The 23,978-nt window shown below is 41.9% G+C and overlaps 1 protein-coding gene across 1 annotated transcript; it reads right to left on the bottom strand.

Moving 5' to 3' along the window:
- Positions 1-628: 628 nt before the first annotated feature.
- Positions 629-23,071, bottom strand: VEGFB (vascular endothelial growth factor B). The gene is made up of 9 exons (XM_075280524.1): positions 22,963-23,071; positions 22,643-22,796; positions 18,679-18,718; positions 13,815-14,011; positions 11,995-12,071; positions 7,386-7,421; positions 4,410-4,493; positions 1,831-1,953; positions 629-910 (listed from the first exon to the last, which is right to left on the bottom strand). The coding sequence occupies exons 2-9, from the start codon at positions 22,706-22,708 to the stop codon at positions 889-891; spliced, it is 645 nt and encodes a 214-aa protein (XP_075136625.1). The 5' UTR covers positions 22,709-22,796; positions 22,963-23,071; the 3' UTR covers positions 629-888.
- Positions 23,072-23,978: the final 907 nt, after the last annotated feature.

Raw genomic sequence — 23,978 nt, 5'->3', positions numbered from 1 at the left:
CTTCTGCATCAGTTAATACATTTTTTGCTTTTATAAGGACATTTGTAACATATAGTTGAGCTTCTAGCGAATCCCATCCACACATTGCGGAAAAATACGTGTAGAAGACACGCTGCGATTTCTAAAACCTTTGCATTTTTTTCTGCTATGTTTCTGCAATCAGCCTTAGTATAATAATTCTGTTTTTTGAGGCAAAGCCATGGGAAATATAGAGGAAGAATTACACTTCTGGCTTTAGCTTAAAAAACCATATCACAATCTGCAGTGGCGGTGTCTAACTTTAGGCACTTTTAGGCTCAGAATTTTTTGGCAGTGGATTATGACGTAGAATCCGCCTCAAAATCCGCTGCCAAAAATGGCTTCAATGGGAGCCGCTCACTTCTTTTTCCCACTAACTAGTAGGCAGCCTGACCTCCCTCCCAATTAGGCCCATTCATTTGGGCCTAATCCGGAGCAGAATGCCGCAACAGGATACCAGTGCACTGCACCGGCACCCTGACGCAGCCAGCCTGCGACAGGAACATACCCTTATTGGTCATACAGTCATGGTCTGACAATTGTTCATATCTACGTTACTGTAAAATATACTTATATAGGAGAATAGATTTGTTTTACAGACTGTCAACTGTATTAAATGCATTGCCTTTGCTTTTGTGTGCAAATCCGGAGGTCGCTCTTCAGCCAGTCCACCTTATACATCAACCATATAGGATGTCAGTCTGTACATAGATCATGGCGAGGCTCCCGTATCTATAACCATGATATTCAGTGGCTGATATCCTCCAGTGACTATCCTGTGTTTACCAGTAAGGTGTCAAGCACTGACATAGAATCTGGCTCTGCAGGGTAAACCACTGAAACCGTCATTGTCTGTTTGCCAGGGGACTGTCAGCTTCTTGGCTTCTCACACCTGCCAGAAGAAAAGTGAAGAAAGAACATTAAGCAACACCTTTAGGATTGAGCAGAGGACAACTAGGGTTAGGGTTAGGTGGCAGCTGATATAAGATTATAAAATCACAATGTTCTGTTACATTGTGTGTCGCGTGATGTCCTTGAGATCATCTCGGACGACACTAAACCCTGCTTATTTGCGGGCGGTGTGCTGTCCATGGTTGATCTTTTTAACACATCTGTAAAAACTAGACCTCACTGTCCCTCTGTTCACTCTTTGCTTGGCTTTGTTTTACTTGCTGCTCCTTGTATCACTGTTATTTACATGCAGTGAATCTGCGGACAAACTACATTTCCCAGGATTCATCTTCCTGCTCTTACTCTCTTCTTTGCTGTTCACGGGAGGGGAATGAGCTTGCAAATGAAACATCACAACATCATGTGACTTCAGATGGGGGAGTGATTTATTATCTGTGATTTCATTGCAGGAGAGGGTGGAGAAGGGAGGGGTACACAGAGAGTGAGAACAGGCAGATCGTGGGAAATGTAGGTTGTTCACAGATTCACTGCATGGAAATCGCAGCGTGTCCGTACCACAGTTTTTACTGCAAAGTGGGCATGGGATTTGCAAGAATCCCATACACTTTGCAGTTACTGTAAAATGCTGCATCGCAAATCGCGTTGTTTCCGGCCCGTGGGGACCCGGCCTTCAGGTTCACCCGACGATTCGAGCTGACTGTAAAAATGCTACAAACTGCAACAGGCTTGTTGACAAGGAATCTTTCTTACAAAAAGGGATTCTCAAAAGGCGACAAGCCCTTTAAGCATTAGAATTCAATATAAGATCCAAATTGTTCATTTTCTGCATTACTCTGTCCTGGATTAGTTTCTCCAGGTACCTGTGTGGGGAGGGGTCCGCAGAAAGTTTGGCTGTGTTACCTGCAGCGCTCTTTATTTTGTGTTAGTCCCCGCCGGGTACACTTTTCTTCACTTAATTCACAGATACATTCGCAAGTTTTAGGATTTAAAGTTCTTCGCCGGGCACAGGGTGGACAAGCCGACCTGCGATGTGTAAGGAAGAGTAAACATGTACAGGCTGAGGCCCCACGTTACAGATACGCTGTTTCTTTCATGGCAGATTTTGGATTGAGCAGATGATAGAAGTATAAGAACTTATAAGAACTTCCTATATATTTCCCATTCCTTTTGTAGCCAGTCTTGGCTTTAGCTAAAAAAAACTGCAGCAAAATTTGCAACGATAAAAGCTGCGTTTCTGGGGCCTCAGCCTTTGTAAATTTTAGCCTTGGCATATAATATTATGAAAATGTAAAATTATGTGTCTAATCCCACTCTCAGTGATACAACAGGAGAATCCAGATGTGTATTGGAGTGCCCATGAGATACTATCACTGTGTGTATTATCCTTGTACTGTGACATCACTGTGTGTATAATCCTGTACTGTGACATCACTGTGTGTATAATCCTGTACTGTGACATCACTGTGTGTATAATCCTGTACTGTGACATCACTGTGTGTATTATCCCTGTACTGTGACATCACTGTGTGTATAATCATGTACTGTGACATCACTGTGTGTATTATTCCTGTACTATGACATCACTGTGTGTATTATACCTGTACTGTGACATCACTGTGTGTATTATCCCTGTACTGTGACATCACTGTGTGTATAATCCTGTACTGTGACATCACTGTGTGTATAATCCTGTACTGTGACATCACTGTGTGTATTATCCCTGTACTGTGACATCACTGTGTGTATTATTCGTGTACTGTGACATCACTGTGTGTATTATCTCTGTACTGTGACATCACTGTGTGTATTATTCCTGTACTATGACATCACTGTGTGTATTATACCTGTACTGTGACATCACTGTGTGTATTATCCCTGTACTGTGACATCACTGTGTGTATAATCCTGTACTGTGACATCACTGTGTGTATAATCCTGTACTGTGACATCACTGTGTGTATTATCCCTGTACTGTGACATCACTGTGTGTATAATCATGTACTGTGACATCACTGTGTGTATTATTCCTGTACTATGACATCACTGTGTGTATTATACCTGTACTGTGACATCACTGTGTGTATTATCCCTGTACTGTGACATCACTGTGTGTATAATCCTGTACTGTGACATCACTGTGTGTATTATCCCTGTACTGTGACATCACTGTGTGTATTATTCCTGTACTGTGACATCACTGTGTGTATTATCCCTGTACTGTGACATCACTGTGTGTATTATTCCTGTACTATGACATCACTATGTGTATTATACCTGTACTGTGACATCACTGTGTGTATTATCCCTGTACTGTGACATCACTGTGTGTATTATCCCTGTACTGTGACATCACTGTGTGTATAATCCTGTACTGTGACATCACTGTGTGTATTATCCCTGTACTGTGACATCACTGTGTGTATTATCCCTGTACTGTGACATCACTGTGTGTATTATTCCTGTACTGTGACATCACTGTGTGTATTATCCCTGTACTGTGACATCACTGTGTGTATTATCCCTGTACTGTGACATCACTGTGTGTATTATTACTGTACTGTGACATCACTGTGTGTATTATCTCTGTACTGTGACATCACTGTGTGTATTATTACTGTACTGTGACATCACTGTGTGTATTATCCCTGTACTGTGACATCACTGTGTGTATTATCCCTGTACTGTGACATCACTTTGTGTATTATCCCTGTACTGTGACATCACTGTGTGTATTATCCCTGTACTGTGACATCACTGTGTGTATTATCCCTGTACTGTGACATCACTGTGTGTATTATCCCTGTACTGTGACATCACTGTGTGTATTATCCCAGTACTGTGACATCATTGTGTGTATTATCTCTGTACTGTGACATCACTGTGTGTATTATTCCTGTACTGTGACATCACTGTGTGTATTATCCCTGCACTGTGACATCATTGTGCGTATTAATCATGTACTGTGACATCACCGTTCACTAGTCTCACTATATATATGGGTGTATATAGCTTAATAAAGATACACAAAAAAATAAAATGAGGCTGATTATAATAGATTTTTGATATATTTTCTGCATTGTCATGTCTCTGTTGCTTTTGATGAGCGCAGGCTATAGTATCATTTCTATTTTGATCATTACTTTAACAGAAATTTATGGCAAGGACTGAATGTCATGTATAGAAACAGGACGGATTATAGAAAGTTACATAAGAAGAAAACAAATCAAATCCTGGAGAAGTCCCTTAAGACTTGAGACAAGTGACGTCTATGCATATGTATATGTATATCTACATGACGTGTATAGGAGTTCAGTGTCAGTTCATTCATTTTCAGTGTTACTATTCCTGAAAGCAAACTAACCTTTTTCTTAACTCCTTCCCTTTGATCCCTGCCCTTTGACATCCCTGCAGACCTTCCCATGACCCGGAGATTGCTACCACACTCTGACATGTCACTCAGCCGCCTTTCTCTTACAAACCTGGCATTTTTGGAGGCTCCTTTTCCTTTTCTTCCTTTCCGCCTCCTTTTCTTAAATTTTTTGTCATTGGGCATAGCAGAGAGCCTGTGAGAGAGAAAACCAGGTAGAGTCAGAGACGTAATGGGGATGATATATTCTATATGGCAGGAGAAGGTCACAGAAGAAAAGCCATGATAAACTAATGGACGGAGACAGTGTAATAATGCCACACACTGGTGTCTGGATGTAAGATGGCACAGAGCGCTGAATTACCAGCTGTTGTTCACCACGGTCAGAGCTGGATTTAGCAGGCGCAGGCGGCAGAATAGACCTACGTGGTTCATCTATCAAGCCTTTTCTGACATCAGCAAATAAACCTCAGCTGAGAGAAGCAAAAAAGACAATTCATGCGGGTTTATCTGAGGTGAGGAGGCATGAAATGAGCTGAGCTAACACAGCCCTGCTATATCCAGCCTAAGGAACCGGATTTGTAAAGTGGTTTTCCCCTGTAATACTTATGGGGGATATATAGGATTATTAAGCCCTGCCAGGACTCCTAGGAGAGGTAGTGAGAGTCCTGATTACTCCGCCCACACAGGATGATTGACAGCTATCTGTGCGCACACTGATACAGGGAGAGCTGTCAATCATCCTGCACCAATATCACAGAGCTCAGCTTCTCTCCTTTATCATATAACCCTATATATCACAGAGCTCAGCTTCTCTCCTTTATCATATAACCCTATATATCACAGAGCTCAGCTCCTCTCCTCTATCATATAACCCTATATATCACAGAGCTCAGCTTCTCTCCTCTATCATATAACCCTATGTATCACACAGCTCAGCTTCTCTCCTACCATATAACCCTATATATCACAGAGCTCAGCTCCTCTCCTCTATCATATAACCCTATATATCACAGAGCTCAGCTTCTCTCCTCTATCCTATAACCCTATATATCACAGAGCTCAGCTTCTCTCCTCTATCATATAACCCTATATACCACAGAGCTCAGCTTCTCTCCTCTATCATATACACCTATATATCACAGAGCTCAGCTCCTCTCCTCTATCATATAACCCTATATATCACAGAGTTCAGCTTCTCTCCTCTATCATATAACCCTATATATCACAGAGCTCAGCTCCTCTCCTCTATCATATAACCCTATATATCACAGAGCTCAGCTTCTCTCCTCTATCATATAACCCTATATATCACAGAGCTCAGCTTCTCTCCTCTATCATATAACCCTATATATCACAGAGCTCAGCTCCTCTCCTCTATCATATAATCCTATATATCACAGAGCTCAGTTTCTCTCCTCTATCATATAACCCTATATATCACAGAGCTCAGCTCCTCTCCTCTATCATATAACCCTATATATCACAGAGCTCAGCTCCTCTCCTCTATCATATAACCCTATATATCACAGAGCTCAGCTCCTCTCCTCTGTCATATAACCCTATATATCACAGAGCTCAGCTCCTCTCCTCCTATCATACAACCCTATATATCACAGAGCTCAGCTTCTCTCCCTCTATCATATAACCCTATGTATCACAGAGCTCAGCTTCTCTCCCTCTATCATATAACCCTATGTATCACAGAGCTCAGCTCCTCTCCCTCTATCATATAACCCTATATATCACAGAGCTCAGCTCCTCTCCTCTATCATATAACCCTATATATCACAGAGCTCAGCTCCTCTCCTCTATCATATAACCCTATATATCACAGAGCTCAGCTTCTCTCCCTCTATCATATAACCCTATATATCACAGAGCTCAGCTTCTCTCCTCTATCATATAACCCTATATATCACAGGGCTCAGCTTCTCTCCTCTATCCTATAACCCTATATATCACAGAGCTCAGCTTCTCTCCCTCTATCATATAACCCTATATATCACAGAGCTCAGCTTCTCTCCTCTATCATATAACCCTATATATCACAGAGCTCAGCTTCTCTCCCTCTATCATATAACCCTATATATCACAGAGCTCAGCTTCTCTCCTCTATCATATAACCCTATATATCACAGGGCTCAGCTTCTCTCCTCTATCCTATAACCCTATATATCACAGAGCTCAGCTTCTCTCCCTCTATCATATAACCCTATATATCACAGAGCTCAGCTCCTCTCCTCTATCATATAACCCTATATATCACAGCGCTCAGCTTCTCTCCTCTATCATATAACCCTATATATCACAGAGCTCAGCTTCTCTCCCTCTATCATATAACCCTATATATCACAGAGCTCAGCTTCTCTCCTCCATCATATAAATCTATATATCATAGAGCTTCTCTCCTCTAAAGGCAGTCTGTCACTGTTTTTTAATCTATGAAATAAGTTGTCACATTTTGTCTATGGAGAATATAATGGCAGGTGTCAGAGACCATGTTTATAGATTTCAACACTGCTGACAATTTTGGATAAATTATAAGGAAACTGCAGATTTTCCAGGTGTCTCTGATACTAGCAGATTACCCTCTAGATCTAAGCCATTGACTATTTTCTTTTTATGTTCCATAACCTTCCCTTCCCTTTTCCCTCACCTTTTTTCTCTCTTCTCTTGCCAGTCCTTTTTATACTATTGTTTTTTTATGTGTTACTGTTTCCTCTCAAGGTGAGGTTACTTACTTTTCAAATGAACCTATGTGTCTGCTATGATGTGGTGGCCAATACTTTGCATACTTAGTTTCCTTTTGTAATGTGGTCAGCCACTTCCATTTTACCATGTGTATTACTCTTACTACCCGAAAAAATCCCACCAAAAATTAATGTAAAGTAATTAAGAAACATATATGTTTCTTTGAATAATAAAAAATATAATAATAATAATAATAATAATTATTATTATTATTATTATTATTATTATTATATGTATATATTTATAAATAATTAAAAATTATAAAAAAAAATATTTTTAAAATTATATATATATAGGGAAAGACAAAAGTGGAAAACAAAATTGTAAACTATACCTGCTAGCCTTCAGTGTGAGATTGACATGGGGTCGTCTGCAAAGCATAAAATAACAGAATTATATTGTTATATAGACAAAAAAATCAGGACATAATAATTAGAATTTTCTGCATAAATGTCTGCTATGAAATTGCCTGAAGGAAAGCATCTCATTACTAATTTATGAGGCTTGGAAATCCTACTATCATAATGAATCCTGTTTGCTGGGTGGAATTTACATTACAAAGACCAATAACATCATGTATAGCCTTTACAATACCATAGAGAATCTCTTATGAGTTGGATCAAATTCCAAGATCAGGTCAAATACGTAAGAGGTAAAATTGAAATTAAAGAAATTTTTAAAAAATGTCTGTCTCGGGAACTCCTTTAAAGGGAGACCAAATTTTCTTTCTAATTACCACGTTGGAATAGCCTTAAGAAAGGCTATTCGTCTCTTACATTTAGACGTGGTCTCCACGGCGCCGTTCCCTAGAAATACCGGTTTTAACCGGTATGCAAATGAGTTCTCCGCAGCAATGAGGGCGGGTCCCAGCGCTCAAATGGCAATGGGGGTGTCCCCACTGCTGCCCGAGAGCTCACTCCAGTGACGCCTCCATCTTCAGCTACAACCCCGCCTCTTCCGTCTCGGTTCAACTTCCGACGCCTGCGCAGTACGCTCCTGCATTGAACTACAAGAGCAAGAGCGGCTATTTTTGGGAGTCTGCTCTTGCTCATGTAGTTCAATACAGGAGCGTACTGCGCAGGCGTTGGAAGTTGGACTGAGACGGAAGATGGAAGAGGCAGGGTTGCAGCTGAAGATAGAGCCGTTGCTGGAGTGAGCTGGAGTGAGCTTTCTTAAGGGTATTCCTACGTGGTAATTAGAAAAAATATTGGTTTAGTGGTATAATCCCTTTAAATTCTATTACACAATGCAGTTGAACTGAAGCCACTGATCAGAGCCCTCCAGTGACTTCAGCCAGCAGGCCAGCCATGAAGATAACAGATATAGTCCCTACAATCCACAATCTAGAATATTCCAACAACCTGTAAGAAAACATAATCCATTTCCTTCGCAAGAGAACAAGTTCAGCTCCAATCTTGTTTGTTCATTTGCAAATGCCGACAGGTCCGCAACCCAAGAATGGCATAAACCGTTCATCACACCGGATCAAAATAATTCCCTGCTACCTGCGTGTACATGTTAGATAAATACTCCTTGTCCCAACTCCGTTTTTGTGAAACTTAAGTGTCTCTGGCTCTCTCTTCTTCTTTGTAAATTATATCAGTATCTTTCGACAGTGCTTGGGCTATTTCTTGCTTGGACAAGTGTTTAATTCTCAATTTCAGAAAAGTGGCATGGCCACATGGCGCATCAAAAATGCACAAAAATAGGGGCACAAGGTAAGCCAACTAAAAGGTGGTATAACTGCAGACTAGACAGTCTGAAGATACGCCAGATGTATCATAAAGCATCAGTCACTGTGATAAATCTGGTGTATTTTCAGACTGCCTGTCTAAGGCCGGATTCATACGGGGTATTTTAGACTGGAATTTGATGCAGAGGCCGCCTCAGATTCCAGTAAAAGAAATGGGTAGCCACGACTGGATGGCAGGGCACCAGCATCCAGTCACGGCACTCCGATCCGGATTAGGCCCAAATGAATGGGCCTAGTTGGGAGGGAGATGTCTTCAGGCGGATATCATGAGGCGAATCCGCCAGAAGAATGAGCATGTCGCTTCTTTTTTCCAGGAGCCGGAACAAACCGCTCCCGAAAAAAAATGATCGGCTCCCATATATTTCAATGGGAGCTGGTTTTTTGGTCAGGATTTTGAGGCGGATTCCGCCTCAAAATCTTGACCAAAATACCTCGTGTGAACTCAACCTAAGTTTGCACTGTCTAACTATTAGTAAATTTGAGCCATTGCATTGAGACTCCCAGTTATTGATCCCACCCTAGTCCATACCATTAACCAGGGTGCACCAGCAAAATCAACCCTAGTAATAATATCAGGGCAATTCTGTGTACCCAAGCTACGGACATCAATTGTCTGAAATAGTGATCACATCAGACGGTGTGTAAGGTAGGACCACAAACTACCTTCACATATGTGCACCGTAGGGTAGCTTACAATGCGGACATTCAGATATGGGAAGAATATGCAAATCTGACTTCCATGAGGTAATTAGGATGCCAGTGCCTCAAGTATGCACACCAATAGAGGGCGCTCACTGAGAATGTGCAAGTCTATCTTCCATGATGTAATTAGGAAGACAGAGTCTCAGTCAAGCAAACCAATAGAGGGCGCTCCCTTTAACATCATGCCGACCTTCTCAGAGGCCTTTGTTTGCAATGATGTTGGGATTTTACCAGGTACAGTCTCTCAGCCAAGGACAGCTGTTTCGATGTATTTGCATCTCGTCAGCTTGGCGCAAAGAGGACTGATCTGGCAGAGGTATAGTGACTCTTATTATTCCCTGCCACTTGCATAGCTAGATCATCAGTCACCATACGGCCATATGGTGACTGATAGTTGCCTTCACACCACATCTGTTCTTCTTTACTTTTATAGTCAAAAGAAGAAATGGAACATTGTAGAAAGTAGAAGGGAAACATGCTAAGATCCATTAGGCCAAATTCACACTACCGAGTGCGCAAGCCGATGCTCCTCCAAGAGGGACAATGTTCCATTCCTATTAATCCTATCCTGCTCCTTGTTATCGGACCAGAACACATTGGAAGCCCCCATAGAGGTAATAACATCACAGATTGCTCTCCGAGTGTCATTCGAGCGCATGCTACAAACACGTTGGACACCACACTCTATCTTGATAAAATATCTAAAGAATAACCGAGCCATAGTCTGAACAGTGACAACTCTGGTGTTCTAGGGTAGCTATGGTCCATTAGTAGACTATGGCAGAGAATGGCTTAGCGCCTGGTTTTTTTTGGTGATCTAGGGCAGAGAAGAGTTGACTTGGAGTCTAAGATTAATACTTGGTGTAGTCATTAGATAGACATATTTCCATTTGCTTTATGGGGACAAATGTGGTGTGAACAGAACCTAATCCTAGACATTTATGAACCAGAGTTTGTAACAAATATTCCTGCCATTGGACATAGATGACTGTCTCATATAATAACTAACAAGCCGTGCCAGTGCCGAGCGCCTCCTGGAAGAAAGTGTGTAATCGCCTTGCAAGCAGGTGCGGTACACCGTATCCACTTTGTTATACATTTGGTGCGTCTGTGACAGTTTTTGGATAATCACCAGCTTTCTAGCTACAATGAGATGGATAGAATTTATAGCTTTATAAACGTTAAACTTATTTTCTACACAAGTCACTGGCCACTTTATTAGGTACACCTGTCCAACTGCTCGTTAACACTTAATTTCTAATCAGCCAATCACATGGCGGCAACTCAGTGCATTTAGGCATGTAGACATGGTCAAGACAATCTCCTGCAGTTCAAACCGAGCATCAGTATGGGGAAGAAAGGTGATTTGAGTGCCTTTGAACGTGGCATGGTTGTTGGTGCCAGAAGGGCTGGTCTGAGTATTTCAGAAACTGCTGATCTACTGGGATTTTCACGCACAACCATCTCTAGGGTTTACAGAGAATGGTCCGAAAAAGAAAAAACATCCAGTGAGCGGCAGTTCTGTGGGCGGAAATGCGTTGTTGATGCCAGAGGTCAGAGGAGAATGGCCAGACTGGTTCGAGCTGATAGAAAGGCAACAGTGACTCAAATAGCCACCCGTTACAACCAAGGTAGCCAGAAGAGCATCTCTGAACGCACAGTACGTCGAACTTTGAGGCAGATGGGCTACAGCAGCAGAAGACCACACCGGGTGCCACTCCTTTCAGCTAAGAACAGGAAACTGAGGCTACAATTTGCACAAGCTCATCGAAATTGGACAATTGAAGATTGGAAAAACGTTGCCTGGTCTGATGAGTCTCGATTTCTGCTGCGACATTCGGATGGTAGGGTCAGAATTTGGCGTCAACAACATGAAAGCATGGATCCATCCTGCCTTGTATCAATGGTTCAGGCTGGTGGTGGTGGTGTCATGGTGTGGGGAATATTTTCTTGGCACTCTTTGGGCCCCTTGGTACCAATTGAGCATCGTTGCAATGCCAAAGCCTACCTGAGTATTGTTGCTGACCATGTCCATCCCTTTATGACCACAATGTACCCAACATCTGATGGCTACTTTCAGCAGGATAATGCAATGCCATGTCATAAAGCTGGAATCATCTCAGACTGGTTTCTTGAACATGACAATGAGTTCACTGTACTCCAATGGCCTCCACAGTCACCAGATCTCAATCCAATAGAGCATCTTTGGGATGTGGTGGAACGGGAGATTCGCATCATGGATGTGCAGCCGACGAATCTGCGGCAACTGTGTGATGCCATCATGTCAATATGGACCAAAATCTCTGAGGAATGCTTCCAGCACCTTGTTGAATCTATGCCACGAAGAATTGAGGCAGTTCTGAAGGCAAAAGAGGGTACAACCCGTTACTAGCATGGTGTACCTAATAAAGTGGCCGGTGAGTGTATTTCTTACTAACAGCCCAGCATCTTTCGGTATTGTGAAGGAGAGACGAGATCATGTATTTACCTGCATTCACACTCTGTGTGCTGAATAACAGAGATTTCGGTGTACTCTGAATCCGATTTGGTTTTATAGACCTGAACCTGAAAAAAAGGTAAAATATTGTAGTTGATGTTTTACTGAATACGATGTTACTTTTTCAAGCTTAAAGAGAACTTTCCACCTCCTACAATTCCAATTCCAGAACAGTTGTATTTTTTTTCTCTAGCTCTCATCGTTCCTGAGCAACCAATGCAGTTAGTTTTGGTGCCTCATATACTTAATATCAGGAAGGCGGTGTTAGGAGCAGGCAAGGGGGATGTGACTCCAATCGGAGGCAGCCAGTGTCACAGCTTAGAATCACGCCCAATTGACTGATCATGCATGACAGTACAGAGCCTATATAGTAGACCAGGAATGAGAACAAATAACACTGATTGTTCAGGAATGGTGGAGGCTACAGAAAAAATTCCAACTGTGCCAGAATCAGCACATGTAAAGATGTAAAAAGCTGGACTTGTTGGAGATGGTGAAAAGTCCTCTTTATAGAGTTTGCTGGACTATAATACTGAGGTAAATTTGAGTTCTAAGTTCTAATACAGCAGCCATACATTGCAATGGGGTCTTTCTGTAGCTTCATGTTTCTCCCACCCCAGAGGAACAATAAAGTTTATATTTTATTCATTCATACAATATTGGGCGGAAACAAAACTGTGGACTGCTATATTACTTATTATTATTATTATTATTATTATAATATTACTAAATTATTATTATTATTATTATTATTATATTATGCTATATATATTATTATATACTATTATTACTATATTATTATATAGTATTACTATATTACCATAGCTATATTAATATTATTATCATTATATTACTATTGCTATATTTTATACTATACAACTATTATTACCATAATATTACTGTATTATTATTATTGTTATTATTATTATTATATTATTACTATATTATTATAATATTATTATTAGAATATAGTATTACTGTATTATTACTACTATATTATTATTACTATATTATTATATTAGTATTACTATATTATTATATTATTTCTATATTACTGTTATATTACTATTGCTATATTATTATATTACTAGTATTACTATATTATTATTATATATTATTACTGTATTACTCCTATTTTATTATTATATTATTATTATTATATTATTATTATTACCGTATTTTGCGGACTATAAGGCGCACTGGACTATAAGGCGCATTACCCATGAGCGCCTTATAGTCCTGTCTAGGTTCATATATAAGGCGCACCGCTGATTGAAAGCGGCGGCACGCAGACTTTGCCGGCAGCCGCTTAACCCCCCGCGTGCCAGCCGCTTCTATTCATTTCAATGGCACGCTTCCATACATTGCAATGGGAGCGTGCTATTCGAATAGTATTCGCTCATCTCTAACTTCAATTGTAAGAACTTTGCCGCTTAACTCCTCACGTGCCGCCGCTTCCATCCATGTATAAGGCGCATCGGACTATAAGGCGCACTTTCGATTTCTGAGGAAATCGTAGGATTTTATGTGCGCCTTATAGTCCGGAAAATACGATATTACTATATTGCCAATGCTATATTACTATTATTACTGTATTACTACTATATTATTATTATTACCGTATTATTATTACTATATTACTATTATTACCTATACTATTATTATTGTGCTGTACCCTAAAAGGAAAGCAAATCTGATCTAAATTTGTATTGCTCATAGACACCATTGTGATGAAATATTCCAGTATTCGCTCCATACCTATTGGTTATTTCTCCTACAGAATTGGAAGATGGATGAGAAATCTTATTCACCTGCATTTTGATGATATGTGACTGTAAGGGGAAGCAGCTTTGAGCCTCGTCCAGGCAGCAGCCGGCGCAGCGCTGGACCGACACACATGGCGGTTTGAAGAGAAAGTCTGAGAACTGTGGAAACTCATTTAGTAGATTAAGAAGGACCCACCGAGGCTGGCACTTACTCCTGTTAAATATATCCATCCACCCCTGACCTGTAAAACACACATCACCACAATCGTGTTATTATATCACAGTGTTAATCCGGCTCTAGTTGTAAGGCTTTTCACAGCATGTAGGGTGGACTATAGAGGAAGGTCAGATGTAAAGGACCTAGACTAAAGCTGGACGTACACATGGGGTATTGTTGTAGGAAAGATCCGGGGCTATTAACACTGCTGATCCTACATTATCCAGTAATATGCATACTTGGTGTACATAAGGCCCAGTTCACATCTGCGTTCGGTTTTCCATTCGGGGAGTCCGCTTTTGGACCCTTCGAAAAGAAACCTATACGCATTAAAAAGCGGTTAGCTAAAAAATCACACGGACCCCATAGACTGTAATGGGGTCCGTGTGGTTTCTGCTCGGTGTCCACAGAGAGAAGTCCTGCAAGCTGTAAGCTCCCTCTAGTGGTGGAGCCAGAATGTCAGCTTTTGTGAGTGACGTTCCAGTTACAACTCATCCTACAAAAAACAAGCTCTAAAAGGTTTTCGCTCTTGAAATTGAGGTTGAAAAAAATGACAACTTAAAATGAAAAGGGATAAAATTGTGTTACCATTATCAGATTACTGCTTTATTATTGGGTTCAGTGTATTGGTATGCAGTGACCTCTTAAGCTCCCCCTAGTGGTGACTGCAGGAAGCTCAATTTTTATCTTTTAGTGAAAACAATAAATCTTTGACCAATCTAAAGATTTATTAAGACATAGCGAGTGGCGTAACTTGAAGACGTAGAGAGGGTGCAGTCACACCGGTGCCCAGGAGCCTTAGGGGGCCCATAAGCACTGGCATTAATATTGCTCCAGATATAACTCCAGGAGACGTCAGGTCTTCAGTTTCTCAATATCTAGGAATATGGACTGAAATCTGTTGCGCAATTCTAACCCTATCCGTGACTTTTTCTCACTACGTGATCTAGTAGGTTCACCTTGAAGGATGTGCACTGAGCTCTATGTCCCACAACTACTTACTGATCTAGGTAGGAGGAGTGACCCGGTATACAGGAGTGGAGCATTGCCAAGAAAATATACATTTCTAAGGAAAATTGTTCATTGAGGGAAAGGCAGGAAATGCTTAGGTCATCACTTCGACTGAATTGGGAAAAAATCTTAAAAGCACCAGATTTTTTTTACAACCTAACATCTGCAGAGGATAACAGTGTGTTTTATCATCATTAGGCTGACAGATGGCGGCACAATTCCCACGACAGATAACTGAAAGTGTTAAAGTGACAGCGGTGTGTGACAGATATGTGTGTATTTCACAGAGGCAGATATGTGTCAGCAGGATGAACAATGGCTTCCCTGCCCCCGAGTGCGCCATGAAATATCATATTCTGGAATGTTCATTGACTTAATGGCTATACTATAAGGTTTCATGAACTTGCCCATATTATAGTTCTGTTTATCAAGGGTCATATTGTACTGTATTTCATATGGAATTCAGAATACAAATTTGCACTGTATGGAGTCAATATACAATGAGCTATGCGGTTCCTATGGTTCCATATTGTGGCTTTGCTGTGTGTATGGAGCTTGTGAGACCCTACCTCATTATAGGGGTATTCCCACTGTATAAAAATATGGCGTATCCAAAGGACATGTACTAAATGGTTGGTCCACTCCAGAGAGAACAGAGGTCTCCAAGCCATGTTTTGGAGGGTGACTTTATATATGGTTCATTATATAGGGCTCAATCACACATCCACATCCGGACGTCCACTCATTTGCGGGTGGTGTGCTGTCCGTGGATGATGTACATTTGCTTACGTGAAAATCAGATCAACTTTTTTTTTTTTTTTTCTAAATTTTTTATGCCACTGAGTCCAAACACACAGACCGAGTTTCACATCAAGTTTTTGTCCAACTGATGACACAATGATCATTTGTTTATGTATAGAAACTCGGTTACATTCACATAATATCACAGGATATTATTGCTCATGTGCTACAAACCACAAGGACTAGGTTACAAATAGCAAACATGTCAATTATGGTCAATAAGTTTTCAATAAGGGGAACTTATGACGTTGAAAATGTAAACCAATCTGCCTGCAACATGTCGTAGAGCAGGAGGAGCTGAGCAAATCGATATATAGTTTTGTGGGAGAATAGTCAGTAGAACTTGGAAGTTATCGGTTGAAATTCCTGCCTCCTGTATGCTTGGGAGTCTGGTAGGCGCCCACTGGACTCCTAAGTACAGATCAGTGAGTGAGACCGCCCACTGGACTTCTAAGTACAGATCAGTGAGTGAGACTGCCCACTGGACTCCTCAGTATAGATCATTGAGTGAGACTGCCCACTGGACTCCTCAGTATAGATCAGTGAGTGAGACTGCCCACTGGACTCCTTAGTACAGATCAGTGAGTGAGACTGCCCACTGGACTCCTAAGTACAGATCAGTGAGTGAGACTGCCCACTGGACTCCTAAGTACAGATCAGTGAGTGAGACCGCCCACTGGACTCCTAAGTACAGATCATTGAGTGAGACCACCCACTGGACTCCTAAGTACAGATCAGTGAGTGAGACTGCCCACTGGACTCCTCAGTATAGATCATTGAGTGAGACAGCCTACTGGACTCCTAAGTACAGATCAGTGAGTGAGACTGCCCACTGGACTCCTAAGTACAGATCATTGAGTGAGACCACCCACTGGACTTCTAAGTACAGATCAGTGAGTGAGACTGCCCACTGGACTCCTCAGTATAGATCATTGAGTGAGACTGCCCACTGGACTCCTCAGTATAGATCAGTGAGTGAGACTGCCCACTGGACTCCTTAGTACAGATCAGTGAGTGAGACTGCCCACTGGACTCCTAAGTACAGATCAGTGAGTGAGACTGCCCACTGGACTCCTAAGTACAGATCAGTGAGTGAGACCGCCCACTGGACTCCTAAGTACAGATCATTGAGTGAGACCACCCACTGGACTCCTAAGTACAGATCAGTGAGTGAGACTGCCCACTGGACTCCTCAGTATAGATCATTGAGTGAGACAGCCTACTGGACTCCTAAGTACAGATCAGTGAGTGAGACCGCCCACTGGACTCCTAAGTACAGATCATTGAGTGAGACCACCCACTGGACTCCTAAGTACAGATCAGTGAGTGAGACTGCCCACTGGACTCCTCAGTACAGATCAGTGAGTGAGACTGCCCACTGGACTCCTAAGTACAGATCAGTGAGTGAGACCGCCCACTGGACTCCTAAGTACAGATCAGTGAGTGAGACCGCCCACTGGACTCCTAAGTACAGATCAGTGAGTGAGACCGCCCTCTGGACTCCTCAGTATAGATCATTGAGTGAGACAGCCTACTGGACTCCTAAGTACAGATCACTGAGTGAGGCCACCCACTGGACTCCTACACACAGATTAGTGAGTGAGACCTCTCACTCAACTCCTCAGCACACAACATTGAGTGAGACCGCCCACTGGACTCTTATGCAAAGAAAGAGATTTTTAACCAATAGATTACAATTACAATTATACTGAATATTTTCCCATAAAACTGGACATCAATCTGCTCATCTCCTCCTGTTCTATAACATGATAGTGACAAATTCAAGACAGAACAGATTTCAATTGAATCCCCTATTGTGGTTCACAAGACGCATCTGTTATCTATATTGTATGTTATCGGTCAGTTTGTTTGTCAGGAGTCACGTAATGTACCTGACAGAAACATGAATGAAGAAAGTGTCTGTTGTGTTTTTTACATTGCAAATGTGGGGCGAACGGGGCTCTGTCTGCACCCATCACCCTATTGCCATTAATATCCTCTGTGCTCATCCTATGACGAATAAGAGCAACGGACATGTATAACAGTAGTGTGAACGTAGCCTTACTTAGTGAAGCACTGATTGATTTCCACTGTATATCATTATTGGCCGGATGGTTTTGCCAGTATACTAAGAAGTGGAAGCATCGGGGCCCGGGAACTGGATACGGCTATAGTCACACGGGGTACATCGTCGGACATTACGGACACTTTGGGGTGGCGATATTTTGCTGTCTGTGTTGCATATGCAGCAACCAGATCTCCATGGTTCGCCTGAACCAAACTTAGATCACTAAAAGGTTATTTATTCCAAAAAATAGGGCAGCGCTCCAAAAAATAATGAAAACCAGATGAGGTTCTTTATTCCATGTGCGACATTTAGGCCCAAGTCTGAACTTTTCTAAAACAAGAGAAAGGTTCACACCTGAACTGGAATGTTGCACATGGAATAAAGCACCGCAATTGGTTTTCATTATATTTTGGAGGGCTGCCCTGTTTTATGGATTATAATGTGAGAGGGTCTGAGCCGGACCTTGGGATTTTGCACCCATTTCTTGTTGGTACTCTGGGCTAGGGTGTAGCTATAGGGGGTGCAGAGGTAGCCGTGGCATCAGGGCCTCTCTATAACATAAGAACCTGTATTACAGGTAGCATATAGTAAGTGGGGGCAACATTGCATATACTGGGGCCAGGAGCTTGTAGTTACTCCTCTGCTCTGGACTTGGTTATTTAGTAATGTAAAGATGGCAGCTTAGAGTGGGAGGGGGTCTGGGTATTGTGGTGCAATATGGACACTAAACTGTGTCAGTGTGACATATAGGACCAGGTTTGGATGTATAGTCGCGTAAGTATAGAATAAATGACCACGCACATAGCACGTACCTTCTACTTTCTGAGTTTCTTGTGTCTGAGAGACTGAAATCTGAAAACAGAAAAGAGAATATGGTTTTAATAAAGGTCTAATCTGCCCAAAAACACACACTATGTGTATTGGGTATCACACCGTGCACTCATTGCCCATACATAATACACCATGTACTCATCACACAGAGTACACAGTGAACTCATCATATGTATGTACTACACAATGTATATATCACACATAATACACAATGCACTCATCACACATAACACACCATTCACTCTTCACACATATGCACATTACACTCATCACACATAACACATTATGCACTCATGTATAACACACAATGCACTCTTCACACATACACAAGGCACTCATCATACCTAACACACAATGCACTCATCACACCAGCCCCATTATTCCTCCTGCCATTAGATGGTCTTGCACTTGATCCTATGGCTGCCTCCTTGCAGCCTGTATGCCGCCTCTCCACCCTCACCTTCCCCCACAGGCTCTGCGCAGCTTCTACTACCCTTTCCTCTATAAACAGCTGAGTACTTTTCCCCTATTACAGATATAATCTGATCACAGTAGCCAGACTGTCTGCAGCACCGTGTATTTCTACAAAACATATCTACATGTTATAGACAGGCTATAGCGGCAGTTTTAGATTTTTGGTGATTGTCGGTGATATCACTATGTCATAAGAAAGCAAAGTTGTAGTGACATACCAAAAATACAAGTCACTTTATGTGTGTCCTGCCAGTATACACAGGAACATATCATAAAGTCTATCTATCTATCTATCTATCTATCTATCTATCTATCTAATATACAGTATATGGTGACATTACTGTAATCATTCCATAATTGCAGCTTGATGAGGGTCCATTCACACGGAGTAAATACGTGCTCATTTTGGCAAAATACACGTGTAAAAATAAGACTTCCATTGACTTCAATGACATTTTTTTACACATGTAAAAAAACACATCAAAATACACGTCAAAATACACGTGTAAAATGTCATTGAAGTCAATGGGAGTCTTATTTTTACACGTGTATTTTGCCAAAATGAGCACGTATTTACCCCGTGTGAATGGACCCTTATTCTATACTGACTCCTTTTTAGGCATTATGTATAGATATTGGTCAGGTCACACCTGCCAACGTTTCCACATTTGGGATATACACACGTGGACAAAATTGTTGATGCCCCTTGTTTAATGAAAAAAGAAACCCACGGTGGGAGAATGTCTTATGGACAGATGAGACAAAAATTTAACTTTCTGGCAAGGCACATCAGCTCTATGTTCACAGAAGGGAAAATGAAGCATATCTTGAAAAGACACTGTCCCTACTGTGAAACATGGAGGAGGCTCTGTTATGTTCTGGGGCTGCTTTGCTACATCTGGCACAGGGTGTCTTGAATCTGTGCAGGGTACAATGAAATCTCAAGACTATCAAGGGATTCTAGAGAGAAATGTGCTACCCAGTGTCAGAAAGCTTGGTCTCAGTCACAGGTCAGGGGTCTTGTAACAGGATAATGACCCAAAACACAAAGATAAAAACACCCGAGAATGGCTAAGAGGAAAAAGTTGTACTATTCTGAAGTGGCTTCAATGAGCCCTGACCTAAATCCTTTGGAAGGAGCTGAAACATGGCGTCTGGAGAAGGCACCCTTCAAACCCGAGACAACTGGAGCTGTTTGCTCATGAGGAGCTGGCCAATATACCTGCTGAGAGGGGCAGAAGTCTCATTGACAGTTACAGGAATCGTGTGATCGCAGCGATTGCCTCAAACGTTAAGGGAACCATCATTTCTGTCCTGGCCTGTTTTGTGAGTTTTATTTAAAGCAATGTCTGACTTTCATTTGCATAGAATTTTTATTTATTATTACTTTTGTCAGATTCAAGTTATTTCTGGGACCATCGTGAGGTTTTCTTTCATTAAACAAGGGGCAGCAACAATTTTGACCACGTGTGTATAGTCCTTGTCCTATTCAATCCTCAGCTCAACACAGTGAACCACAATCCTCCTAATATACTGATTCTCTGCACCTTCAGGACCCTAAACCAAGGGATAGTCCTGTATATGGAAAGTACATTGACATGTCCAGTGATTATTTGTACTTAAGACTGTAAGGGCCAGTTGAGGCCGCAAAATTGCGCGCGTTACATGCCCGTAATGACCCATTGAAATGAATGGGATCTGTTTTGAGCACTCACATTCTGACACGTATATACGTGCCAGAATGCGCGCCTGTAAACTCCGTGTGAACTGGCCCTAAGGAGGTGTTCACACTTAGTTGATAGCGTCCATTGGTAGGATCCAACAGAATATGTTAACAAAGGATACTAACAGATCCCAGTCCTGGTAGCTCCATAGAAGTGGACTGGTCACACAGGCGCACTGGCCAGTGATTGGGCCCCCTAGAAAATGGACACTTATTCCCTGTCCTGTGGATATAGAATCAGTGTCCATAAAGGGACAACTCTTCAACCAATAAGAAAGCCAAATTTGTCATTGATTTTGCCGTCTTCTGATTTAGGGTTTTGGTTTGTTCCAACTTTTTATTTGCAATAAGTAACCTGAGTATTCTCCAATGGATTAACCCATTTATGCCTAGAGTTCCATTACTGGAACTCAAACACAATATAACTTCCAGCATCAATGGGTTAGTTACATGGAGGAAGGTAGAAAACTGGTGCAAATCACTTTGGCTAAGTGTGATGATGGGTATATAGCGATGGACCCCAATAGGACGTACACGCGTATGGATCAATCTCATTATTTACTGTTTATAACATGCCAACATATTCCGCCCCCTATACAATTGAGAATAGCAGTCGGTCTATACCGTAGGAATGGTGGACTCAGCTACACATCTCAAATAGACATGATATTATTATTATTGTTTATTTATATAGCACCATTAATTCCATGGTGCTTTACATTTGGGATAGAATTGATTTGTCACCATTGACATTTGCAGCAGATTTGTCCGATTTGCGTCTCAGAGAAGACATTTTCCCTTATGGCTTTTATCATAATGCATTTAGCAATGCCGCCCCTGCTACCTCTTGTGTCACCCCCTCTACCTCATAGATTGTAAGCTCTTGTGAGCAGGGCCCTCAGTCCCATTGTGTGAAATGACTTTCTTTGTAAAGTATCTTTCTGTCTGTATTTGAACCCTACAAATTGTACAGCGCTGCGGAATATGTTAGTGCTATATAAATAAAATTTATTATTATTATTATCATAATGTAATAGCGTTCAGGTTGGATGGTATTATAATTATACAGCTCAGTCCGAGAGGTCATAGAATTGGGTAACTCTCCAAAACAAGGTAAAAGAAGGTAAGCAAATAAAGCAGTTCTATGAAAGATAGTCAGATTGCTCTGGATCAAAAGGTGGACTATAGGGGGATGGTCGGGGGAAGTTTCCATTCTCTGGACAGTTCTTACTCCACTTATTTCTAATAGAGGATAAGAGTTTGATAGTTGGAGGGACGACCAGTGATTATAAGAATAGGACACATGCATAGTGCGACCACTGCTTCATCCCATTCTGCTTGAGTACAAGGCTCCATCAGTGCCATAGAAGTGAATGTTGTGATGATAGTGCATAGACACTAATAGGGGGTTGGGGACCCTATTTTCTTGATTGATGGCTGTCCCAGCAGTCGGACCCCTGGAGATCTGACACTTATCACCTATTCTGTTAATAGGGGATTACCTTTGTTAGTGGGAACGTGTAAGCTTACGTTCTTACCCTGACAGCCACCTGAGCCCCTTGTATTAGGATACAGCGCTGTATATCCATAGTATATATTGTGCAGAGTAATATAGTAACGGTGTGAGTTAACATAAAGCTTTTAACACTCATAACACATTGTGATATCACGATGACAAACACAGCTCTGCTACATCTGTAACACAGCGGAGAGTCAGAACACAGAACTAAATCATTGCTGACACTTACCGGAGTCAGGATACAGTGCAATAGGACAGAAAGCCAGACCAGAGAGCCGCCAATCACGTAGTCCATTGTACTGGTCCTTAGAAGCCAATCCTAAATCTTGCAGGGCAATTGTCCAGCGGCGTCTGTTCTATGCAGATTCATTCACATGCACAGTCTGTTCAATAGAGATGGAAGGTAAGAGAGGGACAAGGACAGAGAGCTATGAGAAAAGCTTAGACAGGGACAGAGTTACACCAAAGGGTCCGGCCACCCCCGTCCTATGTAAACTCTCACAAAGCAAACACAACATTCCTTGTCCAAAAGAAAATAGTCCCAATTACCAGGATTTGCGAGTGTCATAGAAGAATGTGTATGGATTGAGCCCTTCTCCTTCCTTTTCTGCTTCTCTCATTCTGTTCCCTTGTCTCTCCCCCCTGTATCCTCCCCTTTGTCTGTGATCTGCTGGCTATAGAAGTTGTACTGAGCAGGGCACAGGAGACCCTGACTCTTCACACAGAAAGGTAGAGATAGGGCAGATAAGGGGAGGGGAGGGAAAGAAGAGGTCACATCCACAGATAAAAGAGGAGAGAGTTTAGGGAGAGCTGAGCGAGCACTCACACCCAGTCCCAGGAACAGACACTGCAATGAGCGTGCACAGGCTGGTGACTCAATGCACGTAGAACACGGATTTACACCGTAGTATTGTGCAGTGTTATCTAACAATCATTATGGAGTAAGAAGTTAATCGCTCAGCTTTTCACCGCGTACAATATTCATAATAAGTAAATGGCCGCCTCTGACCCCTCTCACCCTTTACATGTAGACATAAACCTATAACTTTCTAAATACATTTTATCACATCTCTAGTTACAACCTGTATCGTAAGACAAAGCAACTTTCACAATGTCAGTTCACACAGAGCCGAAATCTCTGGATAAAGATAAGGCCCCACATAGCGAGACACAGTCAAAAAGCGCTGCAGGAAAAAAACGCGGTGGAAACGTATTGCAGTTGCTGCAGGCCTATTTGGTGATGTCACAGGTGTTACGTGGGCCGGGCTTGCGTCCTTTTGCGTTGCGACGCTGGCCCGGCTCACATGACATTTGGTCCATCATTAAAGATGGCCGACATGTCAAATGCTCACCTTGGGGCAATGCCATTCCTAGTTACGCCATTGTAAGACCTCATACGTGCAACCGAGTGTGTGGACCAAGTCTATAAAATATCGGGACGTAGAGATGAGCGAACACTATTCGAAACAGTCGTTTGGAATGGCACGCTCCCATAGAAATGAATGGAAGCGGCCGGTGTGCAGACTTTGCCGGCGGCTGTCCGCTTAGCCCCCGCGTTTCGAAGA

The sequence above is a fragment of the Leptodactylus fuscus genome, chromosome 7 (assembly GCF_031893055.1).
Source record: "Leptodactylus fuscus isolate aLepFus1 chromosome 7, aLepFus1.hap2, whole genome shotgun sequence".
Taxonomy (NCBI): domain Eukaryota; kingdom Metazoa; phylum Chordata; class Amphibia; order Anura; family Leptodactylidae; genus Leptodactylus; species Leptodactylus fuscus.
Note: the sequence above shows the minus strand (reverse complement) of the source record. Positions and strands in the feature narration are given on the sequence as shown.